Source organism: Egretta garzetta, unplaced genomic scaffold, assembly GCF_000687185.1.
Source record: "Egretta garzetta isolate BGI_Z169 unplaced genomic scaffold, ASM68718v1 scaffold373, whole genome shotgun sequence".
Taxonomy (NCBI): domain Eukaryota; kingdom Metazoa; phylum Chordata; class Aves; order Pelecaniformes; family Ardeidae; genus Egretta; species Egretta garzetta.
Window position 1 is genome coordinate 2,461,867 of NW_009259184.1, and position 16,007 is coordinate 2,477,873.

Sequence of the window (16,007 nt, forward strand, 5' to 3'; positions counted from 1 at the left end):
AGCAGGAATAATTATGGCTGAGGGCCAGAATGTGCCCCGTGGGATGACAAGAAAAGCAAGACAAAGGTGAGGAGGGGACTGCTGTTAAGTAGCCCTTGAAATAAGATGGTAAAGACAAGCATGAGAAAGTGTTCAATTTTGTAGTGGGCAATCAGGTAAAACCTTCATTTTTTAAGCATACCCACACAACAGTTCTCAGATAACAGCCCTTGAGGTCTACAGTCAGGGACTACCTGCCAATTTATTTTCTTACAGGGGAGATTTCCCATCCTGCCAAGGATCTACGTGGTCTGCGTTAGTGCTGCCCCAATGCTGTTCACGAGGAGGAGGTTGCTGACCACCATTGCTACAGAGAGGCAAGTGTTATTTTGCTGCTCTCATGGGAAGCGTTTGTCTGAAGAGAATGGACTGTCATGATCTAGCCCTGGCATCCAGGGCTGCAGAAAAGCCCTTCAGATCATCCCCTGGGATTAACCATTGCAATATCAGAGAAAGGTGTGACGAGAATGTAAAATTCACAATTAAAATCAAGCTATAAACAACCCCTCAAAAATAGGGGGCCAGATTACAAGACTCTAACCAAGAATAGCCTGTGTCTGTCCTGCTGACATACTCTACCTGCCTCATGGACAGCACAGAGCCACCCGCAAAACAAGGTGTGGTTCAGTTTGGGTAGGAATTTCTGGAGCCCTAAGGAAATACCACCACAGGAGCTAAGAAGCAGCACTGATTTCAAAGTCTCTGTGTAGAAGGAGTCATTTTAAAGTAGCATAATTACACTAATTAAGTTCTGTTTAGGTTTTAATTTGCATTTTAAGGACTTGATTACCCACCAGTAAGAAAAGAGAATGATTCTCTCATGTATTTTATGACAGTATGTGACACTATCTACACTGTCATGTTTACAAATAAATAAAAATAACATATGTAAATTAAATTATGTTTTATTCCATATCGTTGCTATCAAGAGCAGGTAACTAACAATGCTGATTGCTATTACTAATAATAACATTAACTCTTACTAATGGTTCCATTCTTAGAAAATTTATTTCATAAATCCCTGCTGTACCATTCCAAATTCTAACTGTGACCAAGAGACATAATCCATTATTAATTGAGATTCAATTACCCCTTTTTTCATTAAATTAAGTTTAAGCTGCAAGCACATGACTACTGTGTATCAGAACAGGGATACCTAGAATGTGAACTTACAAAAAAAAAACCAACCACAGGAGTTTCTGGGTAATTGGGGGGTTGTCCATAGGCTTTTTGTATTATAATATGTTGGTTTGTATCTAATTCTATTAAAATATCAATTGTATAAATTAAATAATATAAATTAAAATATTGTTAGAAGATTATATAAATTTGCCTTTTACTACTCACTCTGTTTTTGGAACTTCTTTCCTAAGCCAGTAGAAATCAGATTGGGCTGTATGCTTGCGAGTTTGCAACACATTGCCAAAATAGTCACTTTCTGTAAACTTCAGCTGTATAGATAAAGCACAGGCATTTTTAAAGCATGTCCAAAGAAACAAAAGCTGACATAAAACAATCAGAACTTTTATTTTAAGCAAGAAAACCACCTAATTTTTTAGCCATTATCAAAGCAAGTAAAATTTTTGCACTTGGTAGGAAAAATAAATATTTTGTGAGCTTAGTTAAAAAGCAGTGATGGAATGGATCTACACAAGGGACTGGAACATCAGAAAAGCTCTTCCCTGCACAGAGATCAGCTGAGGAAATCAGAAGTACCCAAAGATGAATTGCAGACTGCATGTTTCTAAGGCTTGTACCCAGGCAGCCTCTTTTCCATAAGGAAGTAGGGTCTACTTTTATTTTTAAAAGTGCATTTTAAAACCACTTTCAAAAATGTAACAAAGCCTCTTTTTTTCAGTTTGTTTTGCATTTTATATCAAATACTTCATACTCTGTGCCCTCAGAGGGTTCTGCCACTGCAACCCTCACACACACATACACACACAACTAACCATGCAAGAAAAAGGGATTTAATATTTTATAAATCCAGCTGATATCCCTGTCACCAGTTTCAAGAATGCTACGACTTGTGAGGAAGTTATACTTTGGATTTAAGCTATGGTTTTGCAACCGTGATTAGCAAGTGGTTTTTTTGCTAGACATTACCAATGGCAAATAATTCCATACATTGAAGTGGTAACTTGGTCATGTCCTCAGTCTCTTAACACTGCCTACACAGCACCACCTCACCCTGGTCTTTCCAGGAACAAAGACTGGGTTTGTAGAGTTGGTTCTTCAAAGTTTTCTCAATAAATTATGCCCCTCCTTAGCGCTCTTTCATGCTCTCTGGCAAAGATGACTATCACGCTTGTATTTTACCAGTTCAGGATTGAATTTCTGATTCTATTTTACCTGTGACTTTCAGTAATACAATTAACCACAGGCATGCCACTGTTACCCCTTTGGAAAATAGTAAAGTATATTATCTTCAACATCTGCCTTCCTGCTTTCATTAGGCTGAACAAATACTGGGTCAGGAAGGAGTCATCCCCCCCCCCCAGTATCCTTGTCCAGCAGCCAGCATGGTAGGAATGTAACATTGGTTAGGACCTCTAGGCACGATCATAACCAAAAAGCATAAATAAATTAATAACCTGGAGAGGTGGGGAGAGCCTATATACGGCACCATAAACTGTGATATTCTGATGAAAAATGCGTTAGTATCTTTGAAGACCATTACTTTGAGGAGAAATATTTTTGTTTGGCTTGTTTCATTTTCATAACTAAATGCAAAATTTATGCCAGCATATATTTAACCTCTAAAATGCTTAATAGCAGGAAGGTTCTTTGTACCCAGGCACATTTTACTCCCAGCAGACCTTGTGGTCACCTCGCTTAGACACATCAACATTGACAATTTAGACATGAGAGCTAGCATACTTAATTCAACGTCTAAAAATAACCAGGCAAGCAGAACTCCAGATGTTTGCCAAACAAAAGAGCAGCTTTGATTTTCGGCAGCAGCAAAACAGAGCAAAGAATGGCTGCAATATGTAAAAGAAGAAAGCTGTAAATCTGACACTTACCGTTTTGATGTCTTCATTAATATACGTGTCATTCATTATAAACTGAGGGTAACCCACTTTTGCCATAACTGCTTTTGCCTTTGAAAAAGAAAAAAAAGGAAAAAAAAGTGTTGGCAGATATAACCATTTCTCAGCATATGGCTTTTTTTTCCCATTCTATTTCCACTTTGTATTATGATGCCTCCCTGAAGGCATCCTAATTTAACTTCAAACCAACTCGCCTACAAGGTAAACTTGGTGCCGCAGATGAGCTTCGCATCACAATGTGGTGGGTCCAGTTCTATTGTCAGATTATTACAGAGGGTCTGTTGTCACCTGCAGAGCTGTTGCAGACCTACAGCAATGTGCTTGAGTGCAAAACCTTAACAGCCCATTTTCTCTACCGCTTTTTCTGTTAATGAGATGATCAAACACCTGTTTTTACAAAGCTTTCCAAAAGACGACGGGAAATGGCCCATTTCACTATGGCGCAGTAGCTGGTACACATCCAACTTAAAATAGATTTGATACATAGATACAGATGAACCTGGGTCCCAGCAAGTGCAGACTGGTGTATTTCCACTGAGGGTCACTTCCATTTACACCTGAGGATGGGTACACAATTTTCTGAAGGACGCTGTACTTTCCTAAAACCACATGGCTAATCTTTGTTTCCTTCCCCACTTTCATCCCTCTACTTTTCAGTCTTTGGCCTTTCCCTAATGCCAGTAAAGGTGTTAAAATAAGACACTTCACTTCTCATTAACTTCAGGTTTTTTTCCTCCTTCAGTCACGACTTGGTCCCAGTGTTTATGCACAATCTGTGTAAACACTCTGGTGTGAAGCGATAGTAGCTGTAGGTGCGTATTCTCACTCTGTAAATCATGGCATGAGTATATAAACGGTGTTAGTAACGTCCTCACAGAAACACCAGCAGGCCACCCAGCCACCCAGCATCTCTGTGGAAACAACACATTTCCAGAAGAAAAGCAGAAGGATACAAAAGCATAAGGTGACGTACCAAGAAGTGAAATATGACAAGCCCATAGAATAAATTAAAGCAATGATGGACTAGGATAACACAAAGCTTTTACTTTGTGTGTTTTCAGGATGCTGAATTCAATTTCTCCTTAATTCTTTGGAATTCCCCCAAGCCCTCAAAAAACACTCTTCTGGAAACTTGTTCTTCAAACTTGAATGTTTAAACCCAAATGAATATTGCAAGATATGAAATGCAATAAATGGATTGGCCTATAACCACCTGCAGCCATACCAACCCTGCATTCTGCTCTCTGTGAGCAGAGCCCAGACTTCTCTGGGGGCCCACCAACTTCTTTTTCCCTATTGCTGCAGAGGGAACCTGTTCAGGGGAAGATTCCCCTTCCTCCACAATGAAATCCTTGCCCCCTTCTTCCCCTCCACAGTGTCTCAATACAACAGGACCTTCTATGACAGCAAGAATTAGAAACATCTGTTCCACTACTATAAGAAGGAAGCTGATGGAGGACTGCCTCCGTTCAACTGAAATTATTTTGTCTCCTCTTCTATTTTTCAAGAAGAAAGGCCTCTTTGCTTCTTATGACTCCTTCAATTTCTCAGTCTCATTTCCAACCGAAAGCCATAATCCTCCATTTGTGACATCACAATTAATTGCGGTTGAGATAATTAAGATGTCACAAACAGAAGATTACAACTTCAGGTAGGAAATTAGCAGCAGGAGCAGATGAACTCCTAAGCAAGAAAGATCCAATTGTCATGCAAATATCCCCAGTGATAAAAAAAAAAAACCAAAAAAATCACCACAACAATGGAAGACAAATGCTGAACAGGAAATATGAAATGAGCCAAATTAACTCCCAACAGATTGTTTTCTCATTTTTCCAGAAGGTAGAGCAGCCTTTCAAGATATTTTAAATGCCTAGGAGGGTATAAAAAGCAGGGGGCAGTGGGAGCACAATTCATCTGCAAGTTTGTATATAATCAAAAGTGTCTAATTTTTTTCCTGGTGGTGTTGTCAGGTCCAGCTGACTGAACTTTGCGAGGAAATGGAAAATTTCCATATTCCATTTCAAATATTCCAATCCTAGTTGTTATACTAGTCTTGAGGAAAAAAAAAGTACAAAACTTATCACTTTTAGTTTTTACTAAGTCAGCTGCTTAAACAAATTCAGTGAATCTCAGATGGTCTGCATATGTTCCAGAGTACCTATCTGAATCACTTACAGTAGATTCAACACAGAGGCTACCAAATACAGCCCCTTAGCATTTTGACTAAACACATTTAGATTAAGAAACACCTTAGATGATGAAGAGTAAACCCTTTAAAAACAGTTTTAGTGCAACTTGCAAAAAATCAACAGTGGCTTTTAAAGAAAATTGACGATTAACTGTGTCAGTAAGCTGTCATTTCACCAACGATTTAGCCAGTACCGTGTCAATCAAAAATTGTTGATCATGTTTTGGCACATAAAAGAGCAGTTTTGCCTTTGACCTATATTATACTCTTTAACAACAATCAATTTCTAGGCTGCCTTCCAAATAAAAGTAAATAAATTCACCCCTTGTTGGCTGTAAATGCAGAGGACTATGAAGCCAGCCTAGATCTGGCAGTGCTTCTTTGCTGAAAGAAGCAGAGATGACCTCTGCCCTCAAATCCATGGTGCTAGTTGTCTGGTTGTGACCACAATATTTCCATCTCTGCTTCACTGCATGGACATTTTGGGGTCTTTGTGGAATACAGAATCACAGAATCATAGAATAGATTGGCTTGGAAGGGACCTTTAAAGGTCATCTAGTCCAACCCCCCTGCAGTGAGCAGGGACACTGCTAACTAGATCAGGTTGCTCAGAGCCCCGTCCAACCTGGCCTTGAATGTTGCCAGGGGATGGCGCATCTGACACCTCTCTGGGCAATCTCATTCCAGTGTTTCACCACCCTCACTGAAACATGCATCTGCCACATCCATCTCAGTCTCTTCTTCCACAGCAGCCCACTGAGAGCAGCAGCTTGGAACTGCCAGGTTTTGGCCCTTTTAGATCCCATTCCTTAAGTATTTCCAAGGGTAAAGATGATTCCTCGAGGATCCTTAATAGCAGATCTGACATAGGTTGACCTATATATAATATATAATCTTATAATATCATAGATAATCATATAATTAATATTTAACATTAATTTTATATTTTAGTAACACTTAAATCTGTTAGTTTTGTCATGGCCCTGCTGCACTAGAAAAGGCAGACAGAAAGAGTTCTCTCAACCAGACTACCTCAGGCGAGCTGGGCTCACTTGTCAGGTCACACATATTCTTGCTTTGTGTCTTTGACAATTGATGTTGTGAGCTTAAGATTTCCATGTGTGAGGCAAAAGTGGTCAGGCACTGCTGAGATATTTTGTTACAAAGCCTATATAAAACTCCAGTAAATAACATAGTTTGTCTCAGGGTTTTTTGAAAGTAAAGTCAAAATGTATTGCTGCTCCTAGTATTTTATGTTTTATCAATGGCTGAAGCTGTCTCTATTATGTAAGATATATATAAGGGAAAAATATTATTTTATTGCATTTGTTACTTAGAAGCTTTTGCCAAAATACATGTGTTTTAGAAATCTGAGCAAAACACACAGACACCTATATACTCTACATACTCTACAATGACTAAACTCTAAGGCAGACCTTACTAGCATTGTGTAGACCTTACTACCACTGTCATTCCAACGCCTTCTTAAATGTTCTGTTAGTCATGTAGGATGACAGATTCAGAAAAGTACACACTTTGTTACTACACCACCAAGTTAATTTGTTATTAGAAAACATAGGTACATGCTTAAACACCCTTACAAAGCTTCCGGACCATCAAAAATCACAAATTAACATCATCCTTTAGAAGCCCTTTTGAGAACATCTAGAGCAAGAGCTGATGGAAACTGGCACAAGGTTGTCATGTGTAATCCACGTCTCACTATACAGCTTCTCCCAGAAAAGGAATGTGTCTCAAATTAGTCCTAATCGTACGTATGATGCGTCCAAAAATATAGAGCACCATGCTCCCCTGAGGTCCTACCGAGCTAGTGGCCCAGGGCCTCCTTATCTTCACTGTGTAGCACATACTGTTGTGGGAGGAACAGAGGAATAAGCTTGCTTGATCTGAAGGACAAAGTGCATCTCTCTTTTTGAAGAGCCACCTCCAACAGCCTGACTCCAGCCTGGAACAAGCACCAGGCCCATACAGCCCATGCAGACACTTAGGGCAGGAAGTGTGGGTGGCAGGCCATAAGGCTGTCGCACACCAATAAGTTGCCTGATGCCAATAGTGAAGGACATGTGTCACCTGGTGGAAGGGACTGTTTCCTACAGCCAAAGCAAAACCTGTGAGAGGACATAGGAAGCCCTGTGAAGTCCTTGGGAATTCCTCCAACTGGGATTCATCCCAGGGCCTTTGCATCAGGTCCAAGCCTGTTCAGCTGATCCCAGCTGGCCTGGTTTGGGGCTGGGATAGAGTTAATTTTCTTCGTAATAGCTGGTATAGGGCTGTGTTCTGGATTTAGGATGAGAATAATGTTGATAACACACTAATGTTTTAGTTGTGGCTGAGCAGTGCTTACACTAAGTCAAGGACTTTGCAGCTTCTCATGCTGCCTTACCAGCGAGGAGGGTGGAAGCACACAAGAAGCTGGGAGGGGACACAGCTGGCCCAAATTGGTCAGAGGGCTATTCCATACCATATGACATCATGCTGAACAAAAAACCTGGGGGGAATTGGCTGGGGCAGTGCAGCAGCTGCTCAGGAACTGGCTGGGCATTGGTCGGTGGGTGGTGAGCAATGGCATTGTGCATCAGTTGTTTTGTATATTCTTTTATCATTATTATTATTTTCCCTACCTTTTGTGTCTCAACCCATAAGCTTTACCTTTTTTCTGAGTCTCTCCCACATCCCACTGAGGGGAAAGTGAGCAAATGGCTGTGTGGTGTTTAGCTGCCTGCTGGGTTAAACCACGACACCAGCACACAGCCCAATTTATTTACACAACAGACAAGTTAAAAAGCATTGTATTAAGAGCAGGTTTATAAATTTGCATGTTGGAACTCTCTTGCTTCCTTGGCTATCTTTTCTGTTCACTTGAGTAATATTTAATGGCAATTCAAAGACTCCTCACTCATACACCACAAGAAAGTGGAAAACTCTTCTACAACTGGCTTGCCCTTTGATAACGAAGTCAGTATTTTACCCTTGATAAGATTAAAATTATGTTTAAGAGACTAGCCTTCCAGGAGGCAGGCACACACATACGGGGAAAGCAAATGAAATGTGACAAATGTACAGGAACCAACCATGTGGTAATTGCACATGAATCTGCCGTAAACTCACCGCGCACAACTTTTTATGGTTTAAAGGCTCATTTAATTCCTATCTCTAATTTGCATATTAAATAACCACATATACAGGAAGAAAAGGGGCAATGGGGTATTTCCCCCAGCTACTATTAAGTACTCAGCCTGCCTTGGGTGGTCAGGTAAATTAAGAAAACTCATTTCTGTAGATTTCCAATCCCACCATTGAAAGCGAGAGGCTGTTGGAGGGGGTATCGCAGAGCAGTAGCATGCTTTAGAATAAGTCACAATAATGGTTTTCTATCCCAGCAGCCAGAGAGCAGGTTGTGAGGCAGAGGACCAGGAGTGGGACTACTCCTTCTGCTGCTGATTATGGAAGGAAGTTTCCCCACTGACTTCAACACAGTCAGGATTGTATCATCATCAGCGTGTCTTTCTGTCACGATAACAGCATTGCAAGTCAGTTTACTACAGAGACAAAATAATAAACGACCTTTCACTCTTGACTTCACAACTTGCCAACGTGGGACCACACACACGTGTTTCAATGCTACAAAGCATCCCAGTCTCCAGTCTACTCAAATTCTCTCTTGGCAACCAAATTTGGCATGTGAGCCTTCTGAGAAACTTTTTTTCCCATCAGAGTATGACTTGGATATTTTGTAGGCCCACTAGCAACACCAAGTACTGATATATTGTACTTACTGTAAAAAACCAAACCAAACCATACATCTCCCCCCCGACAAAGTTTTATGAGTCTGACACAGATCTTCTGTATATCAACTTGAGTCACAATAACTTTGTGAAGATCATTTTCAAGCTTCTAAAAATATAAAAAATTAATACAATTACAGTTCACTGAAAAATTAGCATGAAATACATTCTGAAAGCTAAAATCATTCACGGCAAAGTAATGTTCCATTTAATTACAAAGATTAATTCAGCCTTTATGTACATGTCTGGTCTTTTCATTTTTCATTGAAAATAGATGATTCAAGAGCCATCTGGTAAAACTGCTGCATAAATATCACTGCATCTATTTAGGTTTTACGTATAGAAAAACTAGGAAAATAGAATGACGGATCTTGGTAAAACACAGAAAAGTTCCATCAAAGAGCTATCGCCCAGATTTCAGTAGGAAGTAACCCGCTGACTTGAGTAGGAGATAGTCTGCGCCCACCTTAATGATGTTATTTTATTTCCTATGCAGGGGACACATGAAATGTCAGGGATTTGCACATCATCAACTGCAATCAAAAGTACAGTGGGAACTCAAACACAAACACTTGACCTGAAATGATAATTTTTAAGAGTACTTGATCTGCAGTGAACTGGCTATAATCCATGCTCTAGAATATACCTATTCATCCAATTTATTTTTAAATTTTGCCTTTAACTTTCCTTTTATATTTGCATAACACAACAATGCAAACTGTGTAGATTTTTCAAGATTTTTCAGAGCTAGCTTTTCATTTAATATTTCACATACCACCACCTCACACTACACCATAACCCTCCCCTCCATATTTCAATAATTGTCTTGAATGTTCTACATTAGCCAGTTATGAGGATGGAAAATACAGCTATTGATCTGTTCTTTTAATAGCTTCAGCTCAGGGGTGGGAAAAAAAAAAAATCAAGTGACTTATCCGAATAATCACACCCATGAAGTACACATAAAATTGTTTTCAGTTAAATACACACTGTGATTTCAAAAGTGGCTGAGTCCACTTAACAGCTTTGTGCTGCCAAATGAAAAAAAAAAGTGCCCTAGTCCTAGCTCTTCTCCCTTGCTCCTCCCATCTCTGTCCTTATTTCTGCCCATGCTGCCTGCACTCACAGCCTCCACAACCTGCCTCAGCTCCTTGCTGTATCTTTCTGGAAAACTGTTTAGCTCACTAACGTAGCTATCCAAGTAATCTATCCAAGTTTCTCCCCAGCTAATTTTCTGCCAGATCAGCGAGCTGAATCACTCACTACACGGAGAGACCCAGCGAGCGCTGGAACTAGCATAAGACAAGTGCTGGGAACACATAATGTGAGAAAGTGGAGAAGGAACAGCAAAGGATTTTCGTGTTACATTAGTTCACCCCTTCCTCTGGATCCTTCTGAAACCAAAGCCTCACTCAAAGAAAACTCCCTGACAAGAAAACATTACCTAGTACACTTATCAAGGGACCATACCATACATTACCTTCCTAGGAAAAGGAGGGGAAAAGGGACAACAAATTTTCTAAGCAAACTGTTAGTTGAGATTATTAGTATCATGCTGGGATATACATGCCCCATTGTATATGCTGCTAAGCTGCCTTTGACATGGCTCTAGTAGCTCATGTACCCGAGTTAAGCTTAGACATATCCATAGCACTTCAGAAGACTGTACTTCCTCATGCCTTTATTTTCAGGCAATGCTCTGTTTTCCAGTACAATTGTCTCTTAAAACAAAAAAAAAAACCAAACAAACATAACAAAAAAAAACCAAACAAAAAAACATCCACAACTCAAAATTCTCTTTATCTGTCTTTTGCAATTACACTAGATATCCTTACCCAACAAACTTTGCACCAGAATCCTAAGGATTTGCAGTGACACAAAGGAAAATCCACCTTTGACCGGCCTTTGACACATTAGTGAGCTGCAGAAATTATGTTGCATTTTTTGTAGAAACTCCTTGCTGGACTCATCTCACTGCTCACCACCAGAGCTCCTCATCAGTTGACACCCATACTCCCACTGTCACACTACCTCTTGCTAGAAGCACACCCACCTTGCTGCAAAATCTTTACTGCTGCTTTTATTTTAGCTCTGGGAAAACAGCAGGTTTAACAAATCCACTGTGCTGACAAAATAAAAATCCCCAAGGACCCAAAAATCCCGGTGTGCTGAAGAAATCTCTGGCACCGAACGCTGTAACAACACTCTGTGAGGGGTGCAGCCCCAGGGACCGGGAAAGGGCAAGGAAGCTCTCTCCCCATCACAGCTGAGTTACCACTGTGTTCCTTTTGGCAGTGTTATGCAAAACTCTGAATAACCTGTTCCAGAGAGGGACAACTTCTGACCTTAGCCTCTGCTTGCATCAGTTTATATTCATTTAACATTTTCAAGGTTATCTTTGCTTAAGCAAAGGTTGCAGAGCAACTTCTTTTTTTTTGTTAATGAATAGGAAAATCCACCTTTGACCGGCCTTTGACATTAGTGAGCTGCAGAAATTATGTTGCATTTTTTGTAGAAACTCCTTGCTGGACTCATCTCACTGCTCACCACCAGAGCTCCTCATCAGTTGACACCCATACTCCCACTGTCACACTACCTCTTGCTAGAAGCACACCCACCTTGCTGCAAAATCTTTACTGCTGCTTTTATTTTAGCTCTGGGAAAACAGCAGGTTTAACAAATCCACTGTGCTGACAAAATAAAAATCCCCAAGGACCCAAAAATCCCGGTGTGCTGAAGAAATCTCTGGCACCGAACGCTGTAACAACACTCTGTGAGGGGTGCAGCCCCAGGGACCGGGAAAGGGCAAGGAAGCTCTCTCCCCATCACAGCTGAGTTACCACTGTGTTCCTTTTGGCAGTGTTATGCAAAACTCTGAATAACCTGTTCCAGAGAGGGACAACTTCTGACCTTAGCCTCTGCTTGCATCAGTTTATATTCATTTAACATTTTCAAGGTTATCTTTGCTTAAGCAAAGGTTGCAGAGCAACTTCTTTTTTTTTTTTGTTAATGAATAGAACGTGAAAAATTCTCTTTTCATTTCTAGCCACAAGCAAGCATCAGACCCAGTCCAGATACAGCTGAGACCAGACATGGCAGAGACTCATTCTTACACTACTCTAAAAGTGAAATAGGGACTGAGGACCTAAACACAAGCATTACTTGGCTCAGGACTTGCAGGTTTTCTCTCTGGGGAGAAATGCCTGTTGCTTAAAGAGGGGCCCCAGCCAGCAGTGTATCAGTAAGCATGTCGCTATCAGTTGTCCACGTAATACATGAGGGGAAAGCAGATGCATACATAGACAAAAACATAGGCTGTAGAATACAGAAAAAACATACGCAGGAAATGCTCTGCTTTATATTCAAGACCAAATCCCCCTCTATTCCAAATCTTTGCCTATTTTTATTTTTAAATAAATTACATATATGTATTTATGTTCACATTGATGGAACTCACCACTTACCCAGAAAAGTGAGCACAAGACACCTCACAGCTCTCTCGCAAAGGAGGGCAGCTGAAGGAGCATTTGTTCATAGGCACAGCATCCTGGCTTCTGAAAGGCCACTAATGGAGCAAATTCCTGAGTCTGATGACCTCCTTGTGGTAAAGCTCCTCTAAAATTAAACTCCAGCAATACCAGTACCTGAAGGCATTTAAACATTTCATGACTTTGCTTCAGACCTCCAGGACCAGTACACTACCTGAGCACGTTAAAGTGCTGCTATGGCTCCTCGGTGCCTGAGGCTGAGGGTCCATGCTGGAGCCCCAGCCCATGGCCCTGCCTTGCTGTGCTTCCCACCCGCTCACAGCGAGCAGGTGGCTTTCCTCTTCTGTGGCTCAGGCAGGCATATACAGGACATGGAGAGCATCACAGCCAGGAAATGCATATTCATTGGAAATAAAGAGGCAATACCAAGTAGATACCTGAGCATGCCCTTGTAGACTCCTCCTCCATAGAGAGGGTGGGTCTTCCATACCTCAGTATCTGTTATTGTTGAGCTGGGGGACTATAATGTCTTTGTAACTGTTCCTCTAGAGAAGGTAGTTTTACTTGGTAAAACAGCAGACATAATGAAAGTTAAAGCTGAAACCATCCTCCAAGACTCTAGGTGTTGTGAAGGACTTCCTGCTCTTTGGAAGAATTAATGTGTCTTTTAGCATACCAACACTTTCACGTGGCATTTCTGCCACAAAAGCTTCAGATTCACCCCAGTCCCTGAGCATCCGCAGGTGTGTCCATCCGTCTCCTTCCTTCTACTTCAAGCATGAGATTTGTCACAAGTGTTTTGATGTCACACACCCATTCTGGCCTTATGGAGTCATGGTGGAGCCTGAAAAATGGCAGCTGCAAGATCAGGGTTAAATATAATTTCCTCTCACCTGTTTTCCACTATCTGTTTGGACGGTGCTCAGGTTATTAATGGAACTGACATCCTTGCACAACTGAGTGAGCAGCAGCAGCAGCCAGATAACAAGCTGACAGCAGCGATCTAACCCCAGAGATAAGAGATAAGCAAACATGCCATGGCTATTAGTTTCAACTCTGGCCAATGGAGAAGAACGTTTCCTATGGTTACTGAACAGGAAAGCCCAGTCCTCCTGAGAAGGTTAAATTAAATTCAGGATGTGAGAGAGATTATTCTTTGAGTTCAAAAATTAAACCTTGTGATGAGAAATAAATATTTGACTTTAAAAAAAAATGTTGATCTGTTGGAAGGTGAAGACCTATTTTTATTCAAAGGAAAGTGTAGAACACTTCTACGCTATGAGGCAAGTACCTTGCATTCTCTGTATCTTCCAGGTGAAAAACATTACCCTAACGTCGGCATTTTCCAAACAGCTATTTCAGGGACAGTGTGGGAGTGGTACCCTCAATGTCCGGACCAAATTCCAAACTAGGTAAAGTAGAGCAAACTTTCAAATCCCCTACCTCATTTCTGAGCTGCGCAGCATCTACTTCATTTCCTGCTTCCTATGGAGCTGTTCCCTTCTCTTCACATGTCCAAGCATGCGGTAGGATAAAGATGAGTTACTCCATGAAGATAAGCTCTTGGTGATACATTTAATGCTGTCCTGGTTTCAGCTGGGATAGAGTTAATTTTCTTCATAGAAGCTAGCATAGTGCTGTGTTTTGGATTTAGTACCAGAAGAGTGTTGATAACACACTGATCTTTTCAGCTGTTGCCAAATAGTGCTCAGACTACTCAAGGACTTTTTGAGCTTCTCCTGCTCGGCCAGGTGCATAACAAGCTGGGAGGGAGCACAGCTAGGACAGCTAACCCAAACTGACCAAAGAGCTATTCCATACCATAGAACGTCATGCTCGGGAGTTAGTTGGTCGGTCAGTTGTGGGGAGAGTGATCGTGGCTCGGGGACTGATCGCGGCTTGGGACGGGCTGGACATCAGTCGGCAGGTGGTGAGCAATTGCATTGTGCATTGTTCATTTTGTATATTCTGTATATTCCGTTACCATACTCACTGTTACTATTATTATTATTTTCTCTTATTAAACTCTGTTTATCTCAGCCCACAGCTCTAACCTTTTTTTTTTCCTTCCCGATTCTCTCCCCCATCCCACTGAGGGAGGGGGGAGTGAATGAGTGGCTGCGTGGTGCTTAGTTGCCAGCCAGGTTAAACCATGACAAATGCCCAAGGGGACTGTAGACAGGTGGGAAAGGAGTTAAAATATGACTCTGCCTCTTCTGAACTCCAATACGTTTCAACTTTATCAGACTTGCTCATTGCTCCCTGCAATGCAACTGCTACAATACAGACAGGACCTTAAATTTTTGCATCCAAGTACTCGTCCAAACAGAGACTACCCTCATTTCATAAAATGCACTTCCACAAAGGAAAAATGTGGCCAGGGTTCAATTAACACTAAGCAGAAGTATGCTTTCCAGTTTAGAAATGACAAGGTTGTTTCAAGATCTGAATGAAACTTTCTAGTAAAACCAGCGAATTTGTAAGTCAGCAGTCACCCTCATTGGCTTTTGAATAGGAATGAAGTGCTTAAATGCAATTAGAGCCTTTGGAAATTTCTCCCTTTTTTCCTAGCTCTTCTGAAGCGAGTCTGGCAGCTTCTGTTAGTGCTCTGAAAGAGTCTTACACTTTCTGAAGTTCTCAGAGATCCTTGAAACAAAGATATAAAATCATCTTAAAAGAACCAGTAAAAGGTGTCTTGGGATCTTTGGTTTTGAAACTCCATCCCACTCTTTTATGAAGTGTTCTGTCAACCTTGTGCTGGCCTTCATTCCAGAAAAAGCCCACTTGAGATATGGGAGGCGTTGAGGCTCAGAGCTAGTTCCTCTGTCATGTTTTTGCATTATTTTACATAGAATAGGTCCACAGACCCCACAAGGCACAAAAGGCATTTTTTCTTTTTGCAGAGTACCCAGTGCCCGCTCTCAAGATTGGATGCTTTGTCATCTTTCTGCAAAATTAGCATGGCATTAGGCAAAATTAATGTCAGCTCCTGAAGCTGTGGTGTCTGGGCTTTTTGTCTGGGTATGCCTCAGATCTTAATGAAAAGTTATTTTTCAGAACTGTATCTAAGTGCACACCCTGGACAGGCTATTTGAAAAAATGCAGGAGGCTCCATACTCCCTGGCTATATTGCTGTGCCAGGGTTATAGGTAAGCAAGAGTGGGCATGAGAAAAGAACAGGCAATGATGATTCTCTGCTTTCCCAATACAAGAATGTAGGGGGAGAAGGTGACATTTTCCAGACAAGCAAAAGGAGATGCTTTCTCACTGGAACTCATTGCCATAGGAAGCTGTGGATGATAAAAATCGTGGGTTCAAAAAGTCATTAGACAAACTCACAGCAGAAAAATATGGATAAATACAAAGACACCACTTTTGGCTCAGGAAGCAAGTGAGCTGCAGATTGTCAGAGGCCAGGAGAGGATAGCAGGAA

General features: G+C 41.1%; 1 protein-coding gene across 1 annotated transcript in view; it reads right to left on the minus strand.

The window, feature by feature from the left end:
* The window catches only part of PHEX (phosphate regulating endopeptidase homolog X-linked), a 111,348-nt gene that overhangs the window by 33,708 nt on the left and 61,633 nt on the right, over positions 1-16,007 (minus strand). The window contains exons 13-14 of the mRNA XM_009635698.1: positions 3,066-3,143; positions 1,387-1,490 (exon numbers count right to left, since the gene is read on the minus strand). Of these exons, the coding sequence (XP_009633993.1) occupies positions 1,387-1,490; positions 3,066-3,143 (182 nt within the window). The remainder of the gene's footprint in view (positions 1-1,386; positions 1,491-3,065; positions 3,144-16,007) is intronic.